Below are 15,838 nucleotides of genomic sequence, written 5' to 3'. Positions count from 1 at the left end.
CCTCTGTTGACAGATGTTAGCTGTCCCAAGCGGGACTGTACTGCTAATGTTAACTAGCTCTCCTCCTTCTGATTTTAACAGAGATTTGTTGTTCACAGTGTAGCATTATCAAGGGAAGAAAAGTGTGCACAAGAGTGTTTAACCATAGGTCAGTAGTTCTAGTTTGTACATGTGCAGTACAGGTTGAGCAGGAAGTACAGATCAGGTAGCAGTGGCAACTGTTGTGGTTGTTCATACAATTCAGTACAATCACTGCTGATAACTTACTATGTCGGCAGCATGTCAATGTTGTGGCTGGTCTAGAAGGATCTAATTTTATACAATACATTTTGGTAGTTAAATGACATATCTATCTATTCGAAATCCTACTCTGCCAATTACTAATGTTGACAAAAGTAGTTTCATAAAAAGTATGATTTTTCCCTCTTAAATGTGGTTGAATAAAAGTCTAAAGTAACGTAAAGTAGTAATACAGTAATAATGTTGACATACTTAAGTAACGTACAAGTGACTCAAAATTGTAGAAGTACAGTATTTGAGTAAATGCACTAGTTATTTTCTACCATTGGAGGTTTTCCCCAGGCTTCTGATTTATAGTTCACATTATCAATTTCACTGTTGAATAAACGGGCATTGTTTTTATATTTATTTTAGTAGAAGTAGGATATAATCCAAAAATATATACTATCCAAAAATATATATACTTGCAGGTAAGAAAAACATGCTTTTACGAGGAGGAAACTATGTTGCTTATCTGGACAAACTCGCAAAACGTGTATGTGCACAGTTGGACGTGTGTGTGTGTGTGTGTGTGTGTGTGTGTGTGTGTGTGTGTGTGTGTGTGTGTGTGACTGGAGAGAGCGAGCTCACTTTGCAACTCTGACGGATCCTTCTAAACAGGTAACACGTGCAGCCTCTGACGTTCAACATTAACTGAACCATGCACGCGTGCTTCTCCGCTGTTGGTGGCGCAGGCTAATACAATTTTACAGATTTAAGACCGAATGTAATACTGGATCGATGATGTGTAATGATCCACCTGCGACAGGGTACAGCTACGTAGACCTACAGCGTCACAGGTCAGAGGTCAGAGCGGAGCGGAAGTTGTTGGCTGCTCCTGCTCCTGCAGCTGAAACAGTCAGCCGTTAGCAGGCTAACGCGCATCCCAACGTGTTCTGGCTCTTTGCCACTGTAAAAGAAAAATATGAAGACGCTCAAAATGTGCGAAAGAAGAAGACACCACGTCCAGGGAAATGATTGTCACCGGCATCGCCTCTGAAGAAGCGGATAAGCTAGCGTAAAGAAACCCGGAAGTGTTGTTGAAGGTAACAAGCTTGCTACCGTAGCTTGCCTGTAATGTTGAGAAATCAGCGCCGGGAAGGAAATATATCGCTAATGCAAATGTTCTCATACAATGACCGTGATTGTGAGGATTACCACTCATCTGTGGATGCCTAATCTATGCTAACTAGCTATAGGAAAACTTCCACTTAAGTCGTTAGCAACCGGCTACTTCAAGTAGCCTAGCTAACGTTACTGGCTATCATACTTTTCCTAAACGTGTGTGTATCAAATGTCTATATCACACTACAAATCCACAACTAGGGCGGTGTTAAGTTGAATGTGATGCAGATTTGGGCTCTTGCTGTGTTTAGTAACGTTATAACAACAAGATCAGCAGAAACACATATTGTGTTTGATCATGTTTTAGAATGAAAATCAGCGTACCATCTTTTAAATGCTTAAATAGAAGGCTTTTAATGGATACATGACGTGTAATAACTGGTGTGATGCAGCAGCAGTTTGAGCATGAATGCAAGTGGGTGCTCAAAAGATGTCTTAAAGCATGCTTAAAGTGTTTCCAGTGTCACAGACTGTATCATGTTATATATTATAATGTAACATATATATATATATATATAATGTTCACTTCTTTGCAAAACATGATCCACAACAGCCATTCAAATAACACAGGAAGTGACATCATCTGTACATCTAACACTAGCATGGTTCCCTTGGTGCAACAAGTTGATCAGGTCGTAGTTCATACAATACTTTAACTATGGTTATTATTTTTATCGTGACCCTGTGAATGGTCACTATCTTAGCCGAGCTCTAAGCTGAGATGATGAAAGTTGAGCACTGAGCTCAGTTTGTCCCAGCCATCTTTTAGTTTCATGTTTAACCACTTTGCCATATCAGGTGAGTTTATTTTGCTCATCAATAAGAATGCTGTGATTTGTCATTGAACGCCTCCTCTGTTCCTACAACAGCTCCGCGCTGTGCTGTGCTTTACACTTAAGCTGAAGTCAATGATTTCCTTTTTTGATCATTGCCTAAATCTCTCTATATGTTCCCGCAGCTCCCAGCAGCCACGGACACAATGAGTGCCAAATATGGCCTGGTGAGCTACAACAGTTCACGGAAGCACATTTCGATCTCCATCCCGTCGTCCACGGAGGTGATGTCGCCCCACATCAAGTCTGTGGAGGAGCTGAGGGTCCTGGGAATCAACCTGAGCAGCTTCAGTCCCCCCACGCAGTTCATGATCTGTGTGGCCGGAGTCTTCGTCTTTTACCTCATCTATGGATACCTGCAGGTAACACGGGGAGAAAGGCAATCTGAGCACACAAGCATATGATTGTTACGGTGGAAGGAGAGTGCTGTAAAGGCTCTGTGTGTCTGTTTGCGTGTACAGATGCAAATGTAGTCTCACCGAAGTTTGTTTACACGTACTGTTTTATTAGACGTCGCTGTCTCTATATTTAGAAAATGCAGTGCCGGTACTGATGGCACACCCATGTGACATATAAACACAGAGATGGGCTTCAGAAAGCTACCGGTACCTGCTTTTGTGATTATTTATTTGGCCCTCCATCCAGGAGTTGATATTTTCCGTGGAAGGATTCAAGCCTTTTGGTTGGTACCTCACGCTGGTCCAGTTCGGCTTCTACTCCATGTTTGGACTAGTGGAGCTTCAGCTCACGCAGGACAAACGCAGAAGGTGAATAATCCCGTGCTCCCGGAATGAAAGACGCTACTCACTATAATTCACATGAAGTCTTTAGATGGTGTTTTTGTTAAACCGTCTTAAGCGACGCATCCGTTTCAAACTCTTGTTTCTTAACTACTTTATATTTCCCTGTCTTCCAGGATACCGGGAAAGACTTATATGATGATAGCATTTCTAACAGTGGGCACTATGGGCCTGTCCAACACCTCCCTGGGCTACTTGAACTACCCGACGCAGGTCATCTTCAAGTGCTGTAAACTCATCCCTGTCATGATTGGAGGAGTGTTTATTCAAGGTAAGCTGATTCTACTGTATCTGTATGTATTCACAGATGTTACAGATGCAGCTATACGTTTACTTGTGCTGGTGGATTTAGCTTTTTTCTTAATACTATTTTGACCCTTCATAATATGTGATTAATATGTAGTGCTCTGTAGCTCTAAACCTCTTTAATCCTCTGTCTTCCTCTCTATGAGATGGTTTGATCTGCTCTTAAATTCCTCTGTTATATTCGTTGTTTAAACGAGGCTCGTCGATCAGAGCATTCACTCTGAGTTGGCTTTGTGGAACAGCTTAAACCTGGATCAACAGTTTAAATGAACTGAAGTTCAGGTCCGGGTTTCCTGCTTCCTGTTAAACCTGGATTATTAATTATGATCAGTTGACAAACACGCCAATTTGTATATCCCTTAAGCTCTAAATGTGAATTCATCACACATTTGTGAAGTCAAAAAGACGACGATTGGGCGTTGAGCTGTTCAAAAACATCAGAAATTGGATTTTTCTCTGTGAACTAAAACAAAATCTGTAAAGTAAACATTTTATTCACACAATAGAGGAATCTCTGAATGTAAAGGTGACATTATTACTTAAAGAAAAAATCTTTATTGAACTTTACTAACAATTTAAACATAGTCATCAGTCAGGAGAAGGTACATTTTACACCATCTCACACGTTTCCTCTGAAGGGATGACCACCTTTCAACGCTGGGTACCTCCTCTTTCTTCCATGTCTGTTGTTTTCGGTTGTCAGAGCCCGGTCGGCTGCACTACTTCTGTCCGTCCTTTCATCCTCTCACCGGCCCACTCAAGGTTCTGTGTCCTCAACGTCAGACAGGTTTTGCGTGTACTTTCTTATTTTTTTTTCACCTTCTTGCGTCTCTCTCTCTCTCTGGATGGATAGATGTGAGGACCAGGGTCCCTCAAGGGGTCGAGTGGAAAACAGAATTTATTCACTTAGAATGCAAAGAGGAAAGCAAGTGGTAGCGAGGGGCTGGATGAAGGGAGGGGTGTGGGGTTGCATCTGATGTGAGGCCCTTCAAAGGCGAGTCAGGGAATCAAAGCCGACCACGGTCGACCTGATGCTGCGTCCCCTTGTCAACCTCAAGGCATCTATCCGTCAAACTGTTTTTGGAAGACTCCTTCATCCTGTTGTTTTTTTGTCCAAACTTTAGCTTTTTTTTTTTTTTTTGGTGTATTGTTACAGGCACAGCCTCGGCTCCAACTTCCAATTGTCAAGAATACGCAATGTAAAAACTTTAAGTTACTTTTTTTTATTTTTTAATCCAGTGTCCAATGTCAACTTCTTTTATTTGAAAAGAGGTCGGCCATCTTTTGAAGATTCCTTTGCCAGCCGAGCTCGAGGCGACGTCTCAGATTGGTGTCTCTGTGTTTGTGACGTTGTAAAAAGCTTCTGGAAGTTTTACCGCTTAATCTCTAAAACTTCTTCCTTGTTTTCCCAAAATGTGATTCAGGAGAGTTTAGAAGTCAAGGTGTCTTATTCCGAGTTCAGAATTTGACGTGCAAAATGGTTTGTGTTCCAGGTAAACGCTATAATGTGGCTGATGTGTCCGCTGCTCTCTGCATGAGTCTGGGGCTCATATGGTTCACGTTGGCAGACAGCAAAGTGGCCCCCAACTTCAACGCCACAGGTAACGTCTTTTGTCTGCTCTCAGAGATACGTGTGGAGTAGCTCATCTCTGTGTAACTTAAGCTAAACTACACAGCGCGCCCGTGTGTTCGGACATCCGCGCTCTTAGTTTCGCGTGTGTTTACGCTCGTTTGTGGCACACGCAGGTGTTCTCCTCATCTCCCTGGCGCTGTGTGCGGACGCCGTCATCGGAAACGTGCAGGAGAAAGCCATGAAACTCCACAACGGCTCCAACTCTGAAATGGTACCCTGTTTTAAACACATAAGAATGGTACATGAGTCTGTCTGAATTGTGGTAGCTGCTGTTGTTCTGTGTGTGTGTGTGTGTGTGTGTGTGTGTGTGTGTGTGTGTGTGTGTGTGTGTGTGTGTGTGTGTGTGTGTGTGAGTGTGAGTGAGATGTCACTGACCGGTCGCATGCGGTTGCGTTGACAGGTGCTCTACTCGTACTCCATCGGTTTTGTCTACATCCTGACGGGCCTGCTCTGTGTAGGCGGACTGGGGCCAGCGGCGGCATTCTGCTCAGAAGTGAGTATAGCTTAAGACAATAGGACTTCATGCGTCAAATCTTCTTTTCAAGATACACAGATTGATCACTTCTTATTTATAGTATAATAATCTTGTTCCTTCCCGGCAGATGCTTTTTAAAGTCAGGTTGTATATATATATATATATATATATATATATATATATATATATATATACTCACGAGATGCTTTCTTTGCTTCCTGTAAGTCCCGATGTTATTGCAGCATCAGGAGGAAGCAGCTTTCAGTTATGTTTCCATGTCTTAATAGTTATCTGCTCTCCTCTCCTCCCTCCCAGCATCCCGTGAAGACGTACGGTTATGCATTCTTCTTCTCCCTCACGGGTTATTTTGGCATCTCCTTTGTGCTCGCCTTGATCAAGCTCTTCGGTGCTCTGGTTGCAGTCACAGGTCAGAGCCGCAGTTTGTCAAATCTGCTCTTCTGACCAGTAATTGATTTGTAATTTGATTTTAGACAGAGAATTGAGTCACAATTCACACCATAGATATCGCATCTGTTGATCTTTTATTTCTTGTTTGTAATTAAACCACATATTTATGTATTTGTTCCTCCTTTGCAGTGACCACCGGGAGGAAGGCCATGACTATCGTACTTTCCTTCATGTTCTTCGCAAAACCTTTCACTTTTCAGTAAGTCCGGTCACCTTTTTGGCTTTGATCAGTTTTCTCCTAGTTTAGAGCAAGTCTACGCTGGCCTCTCCCTTTTGACTACTCAAACTAGATTGTGCTCCCCTGCCCCTGCTTTTCATGTCCTCAGTCCATTTTCAGAACCTCGACTGCTCCGCCGCTCTCTTTCTCCTTGTACTTCACTCCCGCTCGCCCTCCAACTCCTCTGTGCTGTCAAAGGGGTCTCGTTTTCTGCTCTACCTCTCCTGTTCTTTTGTCTGTCGTAACTTTCTACACACACACACACACACACACACACACACACACACACACACTACACACGAGACAAAGAAAACTTGTGCATCTTTCGCCAACTTCATTCTCCCTCCAGCTGGTGTGTGCCCTCCACCGTTGCTGGACTCACAGTCCCCTTTCACGGCAGCAGTTTATACTTTTTGAACCAAAATACTTTATTATCAGTATCTGCCTTCTCGTGGCCGTCTTGTTGAACTCTGCTCTACTTCACACTGTATATCCAGTTGTTATATTAGCTTTATTAAGCATCTTCTGATGTTTGCACATGGCGGTCCACTTCATTTCTGCCGTCTTCTTTATAAAAAAAAAAATGTCTCACCTTTCCATCTCTCCCTCGTCAGGTACATCTGGGGCGGCCTTCTGGTGCTCTTCGGCATCTTCTTGAATGTTTACAGTAAAAACAGAGAGAAAATGAAGCTCCCCTCCATCAACGACCTTCGGGGCTGGCTGCTGACGGGAAAGAAAGTCCGATTTCTCTCCCAAAACGTATAGGAGGCACCCACGGGCGTAGCGGAGGTCCTGCGCTGGCAGACCGTCTGTTCAGATGTAGAGTTGGCCCGCCCGCCTCAGGGTGCAGAAGCACTGTGCCTGAGCAGGCGAGCCACATCAACATTGAGCCAAGGATGGGAATACAAGGTGTGGCCAGCAATCAGCCCGGAAAAACTGCTGACACACAATGAAACTAGGCCGGATGTACCACTACACCACTGGTGTAGAACCGCCTGAAACCACTCAAACTCTCTACAGCAAACTGAAGGAACGAGCTCTTTTTTTTAACAAGGGGATCAATGCTAGTGGGCTCTTTTTAAAGCAATGCTTCAGAGCCCCCCCCCCACACACACACACACTAACATTCCCAACACGGAGGACATCACTGAGGACTTTTCTAAAGGGAAGCCAGCGCCTTAGTTAACCAAATTGCAGAGTTTTGCACTGGAAATGACTTGTTCACTTAAACCCATGAGTGGTTTAAGGAATGTTGGAAGGAAAGAGTACAGAGCGACATGCTATCCTGTCATGACTGAAATGAAAGTGACATATTGATTTAAAAAAAAAAAAAAAAAAAAGGCATATCTGCCCCCCCGCATGTGCCAGAAATAGGGAACTTTGTTTTATATAATCATTGTCTCGATGAAAGTGACTTTTCTTTTCATAGTTTATCGGTAATTTATATCTGGCTGTGCCCTAATTTGTGAAAAATGTGTGATCATGTGGTTACATTTTGGGGAATATGGAGATATTTGCTCCAGTGTACATCAAAACATCCAAAAAAATGTCAGCCGCCTAATTTGCTAGCCATGTGTTTGGGTGAAAGGGTACTACTCTTTTCTTTTTTCACATTAAAAATAAAAAACAGACAATTATTGTGTGTGTGTGTGTGTGTGTGTGTGTGTGTGTGTGTGTGTGTGTGTGTGTGTGTGTGTGTGTGTGTGTGTGTGTGTGTGTGCGCGCGCTTGTGAGAAGAGTTGAAATGTTGCCAAACTGTGTGTTTGTGTGTGTGTTTATCCATCCAGTGGCCTTGGGCATGTTTGATTAGGAGTCCTGAAAAAAGATAGCACTGCTAGACAGAAAATAAACAGCAGTCTTCACTGTGCCCAGGCTGTCCTATTCATTGGGATCCATCGTGTGTGTGTGTGTGTGTGTGTGTGTGTGTGTGTGTGTGTGTGTGTGTGTGTGTGTGTGTGTGTGTGTGTGTGTGTGTGTGTGTGTGTGTGTGTGTGTCATCCACCTGAATGCCAGTCTCCATTCACTCTAAATGGTGATGTGATGAAGCTCTCACCTGGTTCTTCAGCAGCACAGTTTCCTCTGTTGGGCCATTCATGGATATTTTGTTGTTTCTAGATTATTTTAGGAGATATTTCCTCAATGAGACGTTTACATTATCATGTAGCAGTAGGTGATTGCATCACCACTGAGTCCCTGCTTTTAGTTTTAGTGCCACTGTGCATCTTTTTGATTGGAAAAGAAAATCTAATTCAGATGCTCATGGATTAGATATGTTCGTGTCCACTGACTGTTTTTCGCATTGTATTGTAAAAATCATAATTTTGATCTGATAATCTACACATCCACAATAAGTGAATGAGTCTAAATATCCACAAAATATGATTATATTCCTCTCTTGACATTAACAAGTTGTAAACTGCAGGCCTGTGAAGTGATTGGAGTAATCATCCTCAACCTGGACCCAGAATCCTCTCTGTCAAAGTGCCCTGCAGCAGGAATGCAGCGCTGATGCTCTGTCTGCTGACCATGCATTTTGACCTCTCAATGAAAACACACAGGTGAGAAGAGAATTTCCTTACATGGGTCAATAAAGTGTTATAACACATCAATTAACATGTCCAGTACTTCAAATCGTACTCTGTTTAATTGGTAGTAAACCCAAAAGGCCCGATCAAGGAGGTGTTTAGGTAGGCTTGGAATACATTGGAAATGTTTGAGAAGTCTTTTGTCCTTGATGATCACTTTATGTGTGTGTGTGTGTGTGTGTGTGTGTGTGTGTGTGTGTGTGTGTGTGTGTGTGTGTGTGTGTGTGTGTGTGTGTGTGTGTGTGTGTGTGTGTTAGTGTCACTGCCATCGCATGGTGTGAAATGAAAGAGACTTGCCAGCTCCGCAGGAGGCAGCTGAGTGTGGCTCTCTCTGTGATCCTAATAGAGGCCCAGATATTACAGTTTCACTTCCAGGCGGGAAACCTAACGCTGGGCCAATTAGTAATTTGGTATTTCATAAAATTTGGCAGCTTGTGTCTGATGACAAACTGACAGAGATCTTCTCTCCTCCAGGGAACCTTTGGCAGTACACACACACACACACACACAGTTTTTCTTCCAAAGAAAGCAAAGTGGCGAGTGTTGAACATACTGGGAGAACGTAACTCAATTGAAAAACAGAAAATGACTTTGGATGCATTCTGGTTTGGCTGCAGATTCTGGTTTCACACAAGCACGAAATGTGAAGAAGACTTTCTTCAAGAAGCCTTTTATTTATTTATTTATTTATAATGACCCACAGCGCCTAGCTTAGCCACTGTTGTTATGTGATTGATGAACAGTGAAGCGGTCCATTAGAGGTTGAGAGGTCATGTCGCAGCGTTAAAACATTACTTTGCCATTATATACACCTTTGATGTGCGGCGTACGGTACTGCTTCATCGCTGTGGGAACCGCTGTTCTCGTCGAGCTCCCTGAAAGGTCATTATGGGATGGGAAAGCCCAGTTGACCCAAGGCAAAGTACATCATTTGTCTTTTAGCACCTGGAGAACACACCTAACAAAGCAGGCTGACCCCTGTTAGAACGCTGAGGATTTGGGCCATTTTTCAAAGCCACATAGGAATTTGCTATCCACTGAAGTCAGCTGTTTTTTTTATTGTTTTGGACAAATTGTTTTATATTTTTCGTATAATCATGTGACTTAAAGTGTCTTTAGTAAGGTGATGAAATATGAAATGGGTGGAATTGTTTCCATGTATGATTAAGGGACGTCCTGTAACAAAATAGGCCTTCAGGTATACTCTTTTGTCTCCAACCCCCAAATCACCATCACACACACACACACACACACACACACGCCTGGTAACCTAGGCCACCAACCTCTGCTCTCACACGGCCGCGGCCCATCCTAATAAATAATGTGAGGTGTCCAGAGCTCATCATCCCAGCAAATGGGCTGCTATATAATATGCGGTCCGCTTCAGATAGGTTGCTATATAATATGTGGCCCGGCCTCGGATACCCACAGCAGGGAGGGCTGGCAGCCCATTCATTATGGGCGCAATCAGTTCAGTGGGGGCAGCAAAGTGGCGAGGTGAGGGATACACAGTAGTTCTCACATAGATATGTACGCACACACACACACACACACACACACACACAATCCACGTTGTCCTTGATGCACACATAAACAAATAAAGACAGTGTATAGCTGAAACTTGAATGGAGTCAGTTGTATGATTAAATGCATGATTTTACCACTTATATTTTCTTGAATGTGTGAACATTTGAAATCTGTCCTCATGTTTTTCAGAAACAATTTAGGGAAATACGCGTATTCACTTTCTTTGTTCAAGAAAGCAAATATGCATATTTCCCAAATGTTAAATCATTAGATATACACTATTGCCACATCATCCTTCCTTTCTTCTATCTTCTTCTGTCCTTTTTCACATGGATTCTCTCTTTCTATCCCTACTTTTAATCTCCTTCCCTCATTTCATCTCTCCTCCTTTCCTTCCTTCCTTCCCTCTCCACATCAGCACCCCCTCCCCACCTCCTCCTCCTCCTCCTCCTCCTCCTCTTACCTCAGACTCATTACACCCCACCCACCCGTACCCCAGCCTCTGCGAGGAGCTCTCCTCATATAATATGATGGCCATCTGCTCGGCTGAGCCACGCTCTCCAAAAGCCCCGCGGCCGGATGTTTATCTGTCGTCCCCATCTCAGGCTCCTTTAAGGATGCAAAACATATCAGCAATCATTGCCGCCACAATTAGCACAGGTGCTGCTGAGCTGTAAAGTGATCAGGAGAAATGGGAGGAAACGTAATTGAAGTGGATTAGAGCGGAGAGGTGGGAGGGGGAAAAAAATGAAATCAAAATTCTGGAGGCTTGGACAGCGGCCCCTTTCTATACTGCTGTTTAAAAATTCACTGTGCTGTGATTAAAACTAGTGCAGAGCGGTGGTGGAAGTCCTGGCAAGGAGTTTAAGTTTTTAACAGCTGTCTAGTGTGTTCTGGTGTTTTTCTACCCCACTGTTCCCATGAATGTGGTCCTGTCAGGTTATAATAGCTGATTGTTTTTGTGTATTGTATGAACAAGATCAAGGATTTATACGCATGTACTGCATGCATGTTTCAGTTTTACCTGAGGAGCTTGTACAGCTGTGTGGTGTGTGTGTGTGTGTGTGTGTGTGTGTGTGTGTGTGTGTGTGTGTTACTATAGACCTTCAGCTTGTCAGCATCCTCTGACAGCATGGCAGCAAATATTTGTTTTTGTGCATTCTAACATACACAGATACTGTAGAGACACACACGCACACCCTCACTGACACCATTTGGTAGCTCAAGCAGGGCCGAAATATTCCGCAGCAGTCACTCATGAAGAGAAATTCTTAATAATAAATATCTAGCCAATAATGAATGTGCTGCTGGCTGCAGTTGTCTTGGGGGCATAATATCTAATTTCCTCCCAATGTTTCATATCCCTACTCCTGCATGTCGACACAGTCCATCATTACACCCCAATGCAGGTTCCTATCACTTTTATTTATTTTTCAAATCAATATATAAATCAAAGCCTGGACAGATGAGATCCAATAAATTACAGAGTGCCGGACAAATGCGGAATGTTAACCGTGTGCCAGGAGAGGAGATTCCCATGGGTGCTGCCTGGTCTGCGCTGTGTGCTCGAAGGAAAATCTACTAAATGTCATATTAAATCACAGCTAACTTGAATATTACTCAGTGCTGTTTTTAATACAAGTGGAAAAACTCATCCAAGGCCTTATCTGAATAACTTTTGTGGATTGCATGTACCTTCACCGGTGGTCTCTACATGTTATTGTTTCTTATTTTGTAAAATCTTGGACACTTAAAAAAATCAAGGGTGACACAAGGAAGTCCGTGATTTCCGTCGTGGTCTTGATAGTGACAGAAAACCTAGCCATAACACAGCATTTGAAATTCCTGGTAGGGATGGACCCCATTTTGCATCCCTCCCCACCAGGCATTCATTCAAATTGCACTATGGGGGAAGCAAAACATAGAGCAGCGGAGCCCTAATCTTCTGTGCTGCAGCCACAGTGCGCGAGTCACCCCTTCTACTCCAAGCTCAGCCACATGGAAAAATGGGAGAGTTAGTGGAAGACGGGTAAGAAACGCGGGCAAGAGGATAGAGGAGCAGGTGAAATAGAGCATAGAGAACAGGGGAGGAGGGTCGGCAGCCTGGTAAACCTGGTAAACCTGCAGCTGCCATGTTGAATCCTCACTGCGGACTCACGGAGGTGCAGGGGGCTAACCAGTCAGCTCGGGCACAGTCCCATAACATGAAGGGCGGGCTCAGAGGGCACACACACACACACACACACACACACACTCAGAGCTATACCTGAGCGTGGCAATCATCGCTATCAGCAGGGAATATGCTACCATCAGGCCCCATAACATCAGAGTACACCTTGGCGCTGACACCACATGACATGCATATGTGCGGAGGCAGCGTGAGGCGATGCCAGGCCGGGCAGCAGCAGGGGTTTGAAGGAGATTCCCATTGACAGTGGTCCGGTTGGGGGGGGGTGGAGAGACCTCCACTGCAAAGTGAAACAGCAGGCCTTCTTCACCGCATGGAAGGAGCACAAAGACAGAAGCAGAGCCACATGGGTACTGAGAGAAAAAGGTGTGTGTCAGCTGGTGTGTGAGTAGCTGGCATGCTGCATGGCACAACATGATAACAAGAGTGAAAATAGGGATCTATATGCATAATGGAACACTTAATGCTTAATATGAAAATATTATATAATATAAAAGTCACATTTAGCCAGCAGCAAAGACTCTATGTTAGGGCTGCAATTATTTATTTCTGTCATCGATTCATCCGCTGTTTTGTTTTTTTTTCTCAATCAATTAATCCTTCGGTCTATAAAATGTCAGAAAAGAGTGAAATATGACCAACACAATTTTCAAAAGCCCCAGGCGACATCCTCAAATTGCTTGTTTTTGCTGATCAACAGTCCAAAACCCAAAGATAGTCAACACTTAACGGCGGCACATCCCCATCACTGATAAGCTGGAATTTGGGTATTTTTGTTTGAAAAGCAATTTAGACAATTTATAGATTATGAAAGTAGTTGATCGACTAATCTTTACCGATCTAGACTATATGTTATGAGAAGGGTCCATTATCAATTGTCAAGTTTCTTACTTCTTTTTATTGAGTTTAAAGTCTCTTGGGCAACGCTTAGATCTGAGCAGAGAAACATCTCATGCCACCATATATCTGTCTCTTAAAGCTAGGGTTGATCATATTAAGAAACTAGCTGGATTATAGATTTTTTTAATTATCCAACCTACTAAACCCAGCCCAGTATTGCCAACTGTTTTCCAATGAAAGTAGAGAGCAGCACTAGTTCTAAAAATCGATAAATCTAGTGAGAAAGTCGCCAAGTCGGCTACACTGACAGCCCGCCCTTTCAGGCCTCCCTCCAAAGCCACTCCCCCAAAATTAACATTGTGAACGAAGAATGAATATGAGTATTGTTAGTACTCACAATTGAGTGTGTGCAGGAAGGTAGACAGGCGGGTAGCCCATCAAATGAATGATTTGATGGGCTTATTGTAGTCCTACGATAGCCACAGAAACCATATATATATATATATATATATATAGATATTTATAGTTTTTTTGTCAGAGCTTTTGATTTATTGATTGATGTTGGAATTCAAAGACAACAACTACAACATAAATGTTTTTGAAGAACATCTTCTCTGAAAGCAACATAGTGTATGGGTTGAGGATTAAAGACACATGTCTTGACAATAAAAATACATACTTTAAAATATGATAGCTTAATGATCTCCAGAGGGAACTTCTCTTTATTTAGAGAGGTCAGGGTCAGCGGCAAATCAAGTAAAATGTTTCGTTCAAGGGCAGTTTGGAAGGGTGGATATTTCATGACACGAGTCCTAAAAGTAGTCCCTTAAAGCATCTTTGTCTTTACATCACAATCATCAAACATCACATGGAGCACTGATATGAGCACGGAGAGAGTGGTCCAGACAGGTGGGAGAAGAAACTCAGAACACGATGCCTTCTTTAAACAACAAAGACATAAATAAACACCTGGCAGACAGTTATTCGTTTAGATATAATCCCTTTTAGATTTAAAGATTATGCCATGGCACAATCCACCAGTTAGACATCAAACTGAGGCAAAGATGTTCCCTTTCTTTAAATTGTATTTATTACATTAATATTTTGGGCATCATTTTATTCTTAAATAGGCAAATTACGTTTGTGGTCAAACATCACAAGACTAGAGAATAGCAAACCTCCAACCATGTGATGGTTTGGAACAATTACATACAGTATCTTTGAACGCTACACTGGGAAGCAAGATCTCATTTAAAAGCAATAGCGAAGCAGAAGGCAGTTGTTCCAATATGGAGAATATAAAGAATAAATAATCCAGTTGTCTACAGCGCCCAACGCAAAGCAATTTAACGCATCAGTGGCAGCCGCCTATTAATTTCCTGAGGAAGGAAAGAAGTGTGTGTGTGTGTGTGTGTGTGTGTGTGTGTGTGTGTGTGTGTGTGTGTGTGGGGGGGGGGGGCTCTGGGAGCACTGATTGGAGAGACAACACAGCCGCATCATGTATCACTTCAGAGCCAAACAAGGCACACAGGCGCAAATAAATGCATAAAAGTGCTCACACACACACACACACACACACACACACACGAATCCCCACAAGCAAACGCATGCACGTCACAGTCGTAACGGTGCTGTTGTTTCCCACAATGTCAGTGGCTGCATGCGAGCGAGGTGGCACTTTATGCTTAATGATAGCGAATTAAAAAGGGAAGCCTACAGATAGAGAGGCCCATATGTGACTCATGTCCTCAGGGCTTCGCATCAATAATAGGCCCCCCAGGCAGGACGTCCCTGCATCTCCTATGCATTCCCTGCAAATCCCAGTCTGCTTTAATTAGGTACCCAGCTTCTGACCCCTCCCCTGCTTCCCAAATAACTAAAGAGGGCGTGGCAGCGGCAATATCTCTGGCGCCGATCCAAACAACGACACCTCTCTCACCGTGGGGCAGGAAGAGGGGGAGACCACGGTGCTATAAATCCAGAGGTATTTGGACACGGGCCACCATCAGTCCCAGACGACCACTGTGGTGGCAATAAACATGCAGGGGCCACAGCCAATAAATACACGATCCTAAAAACATCATAGCTGGTGAACCGCATGCTGTTTTTCCTGCAGAGGGTGTCTTCAATTTCAACACGGAACAATTTGTGTTCCCCATCCCCGCAAGACAAAAGCACGACTTCCTTCTCAGTGGCAGAGAGAATTATTTTTACAGAAACTTTTGAATATTAGCCTACGAACGCTTTCCGTTTACCAGTGAAAGAGCAAATTCCTCATTCTTGGTAGAAAACTGCAACACTGGACCGGCTCTCTGCCACTCTGCCAGCTATTCATTTGACCTGTCTCATAGAATCAGTGTTTTGTTTGATGCATGGTTTTTCATTATCACTATGGCCCATCATTACTTTCCTCTTATTATAGTCTGGGGGACATTGGAGACAGTTCAGAAGAGCTGTGGATGAGGGACAACACACACACACACACACACACACACACACACACACACACACACACACGATCATTTCGTTCTTTTGGGGGAGAAAAAAAAAAGAAGTGCCCCA

The 15,838-nt window shown here is 43.3% G+C and overlaps 1 protein-coding gene across 1 annotated transcript; it reads left to right on the top strand.

The window, feature by feature from the left end:
- The first annotated feature begins 1,081 nt into the window (after window positions 1-1,081).
- On the top strand, window positions 1,082-7,773 carry slc35b3 (solute carrier family 35 member B3). The gene is made up of 10 exons (XM_068709702.1): window positions 1,082-1,325; window positions 2,363-2,599; window positions 2,883-3,004; window positions 3,154-3,308; window positions 4,837-4,944; window positions 5,090-5,187; window positions 5,377-5,469; window positions 5,767-5,878; window positions 6,049-6,118; window positions 6,751-7,773. The coding sequence occupies exons 2-10, from the start codon at window positions 2,384-2,386 to the stop codon at window positions 6,899-6,901; spliced, it is 1,125 nt and encodes a 374-aa protein (XP_068565803.1). The 5' UTR covers window positions 1,082-1,325; window positions 2,363-2,383; the 3' UTR covers window positions 6,902-7,773.
- Window positions 7,774-15,838: the final 8,065 nt, after the last annotated feature.

The sequence above is a fragment of the Cebidichthys violaceus genome, unplaced genomic scaffold, assembly GCF_023349555.1.
Source record: "Cebidichthys violaceus isolate CVI_PGR_0920_01 unplaced genomic scaffold, fCebVio1.0.p SCAF_15, whole genome shotgun sequence".
NCBI lineage: Eukaryota > Metazoa > Chordata > Actinopteri > Perciformes > Stichaeidae > Cebidichthys > Cebidichthys violaceus.
The sequence above is the reverse complement of the archived record's forward strand: the minus strand, read 5'-3'. Positions and strand labels throughout refer to the sequence as shown.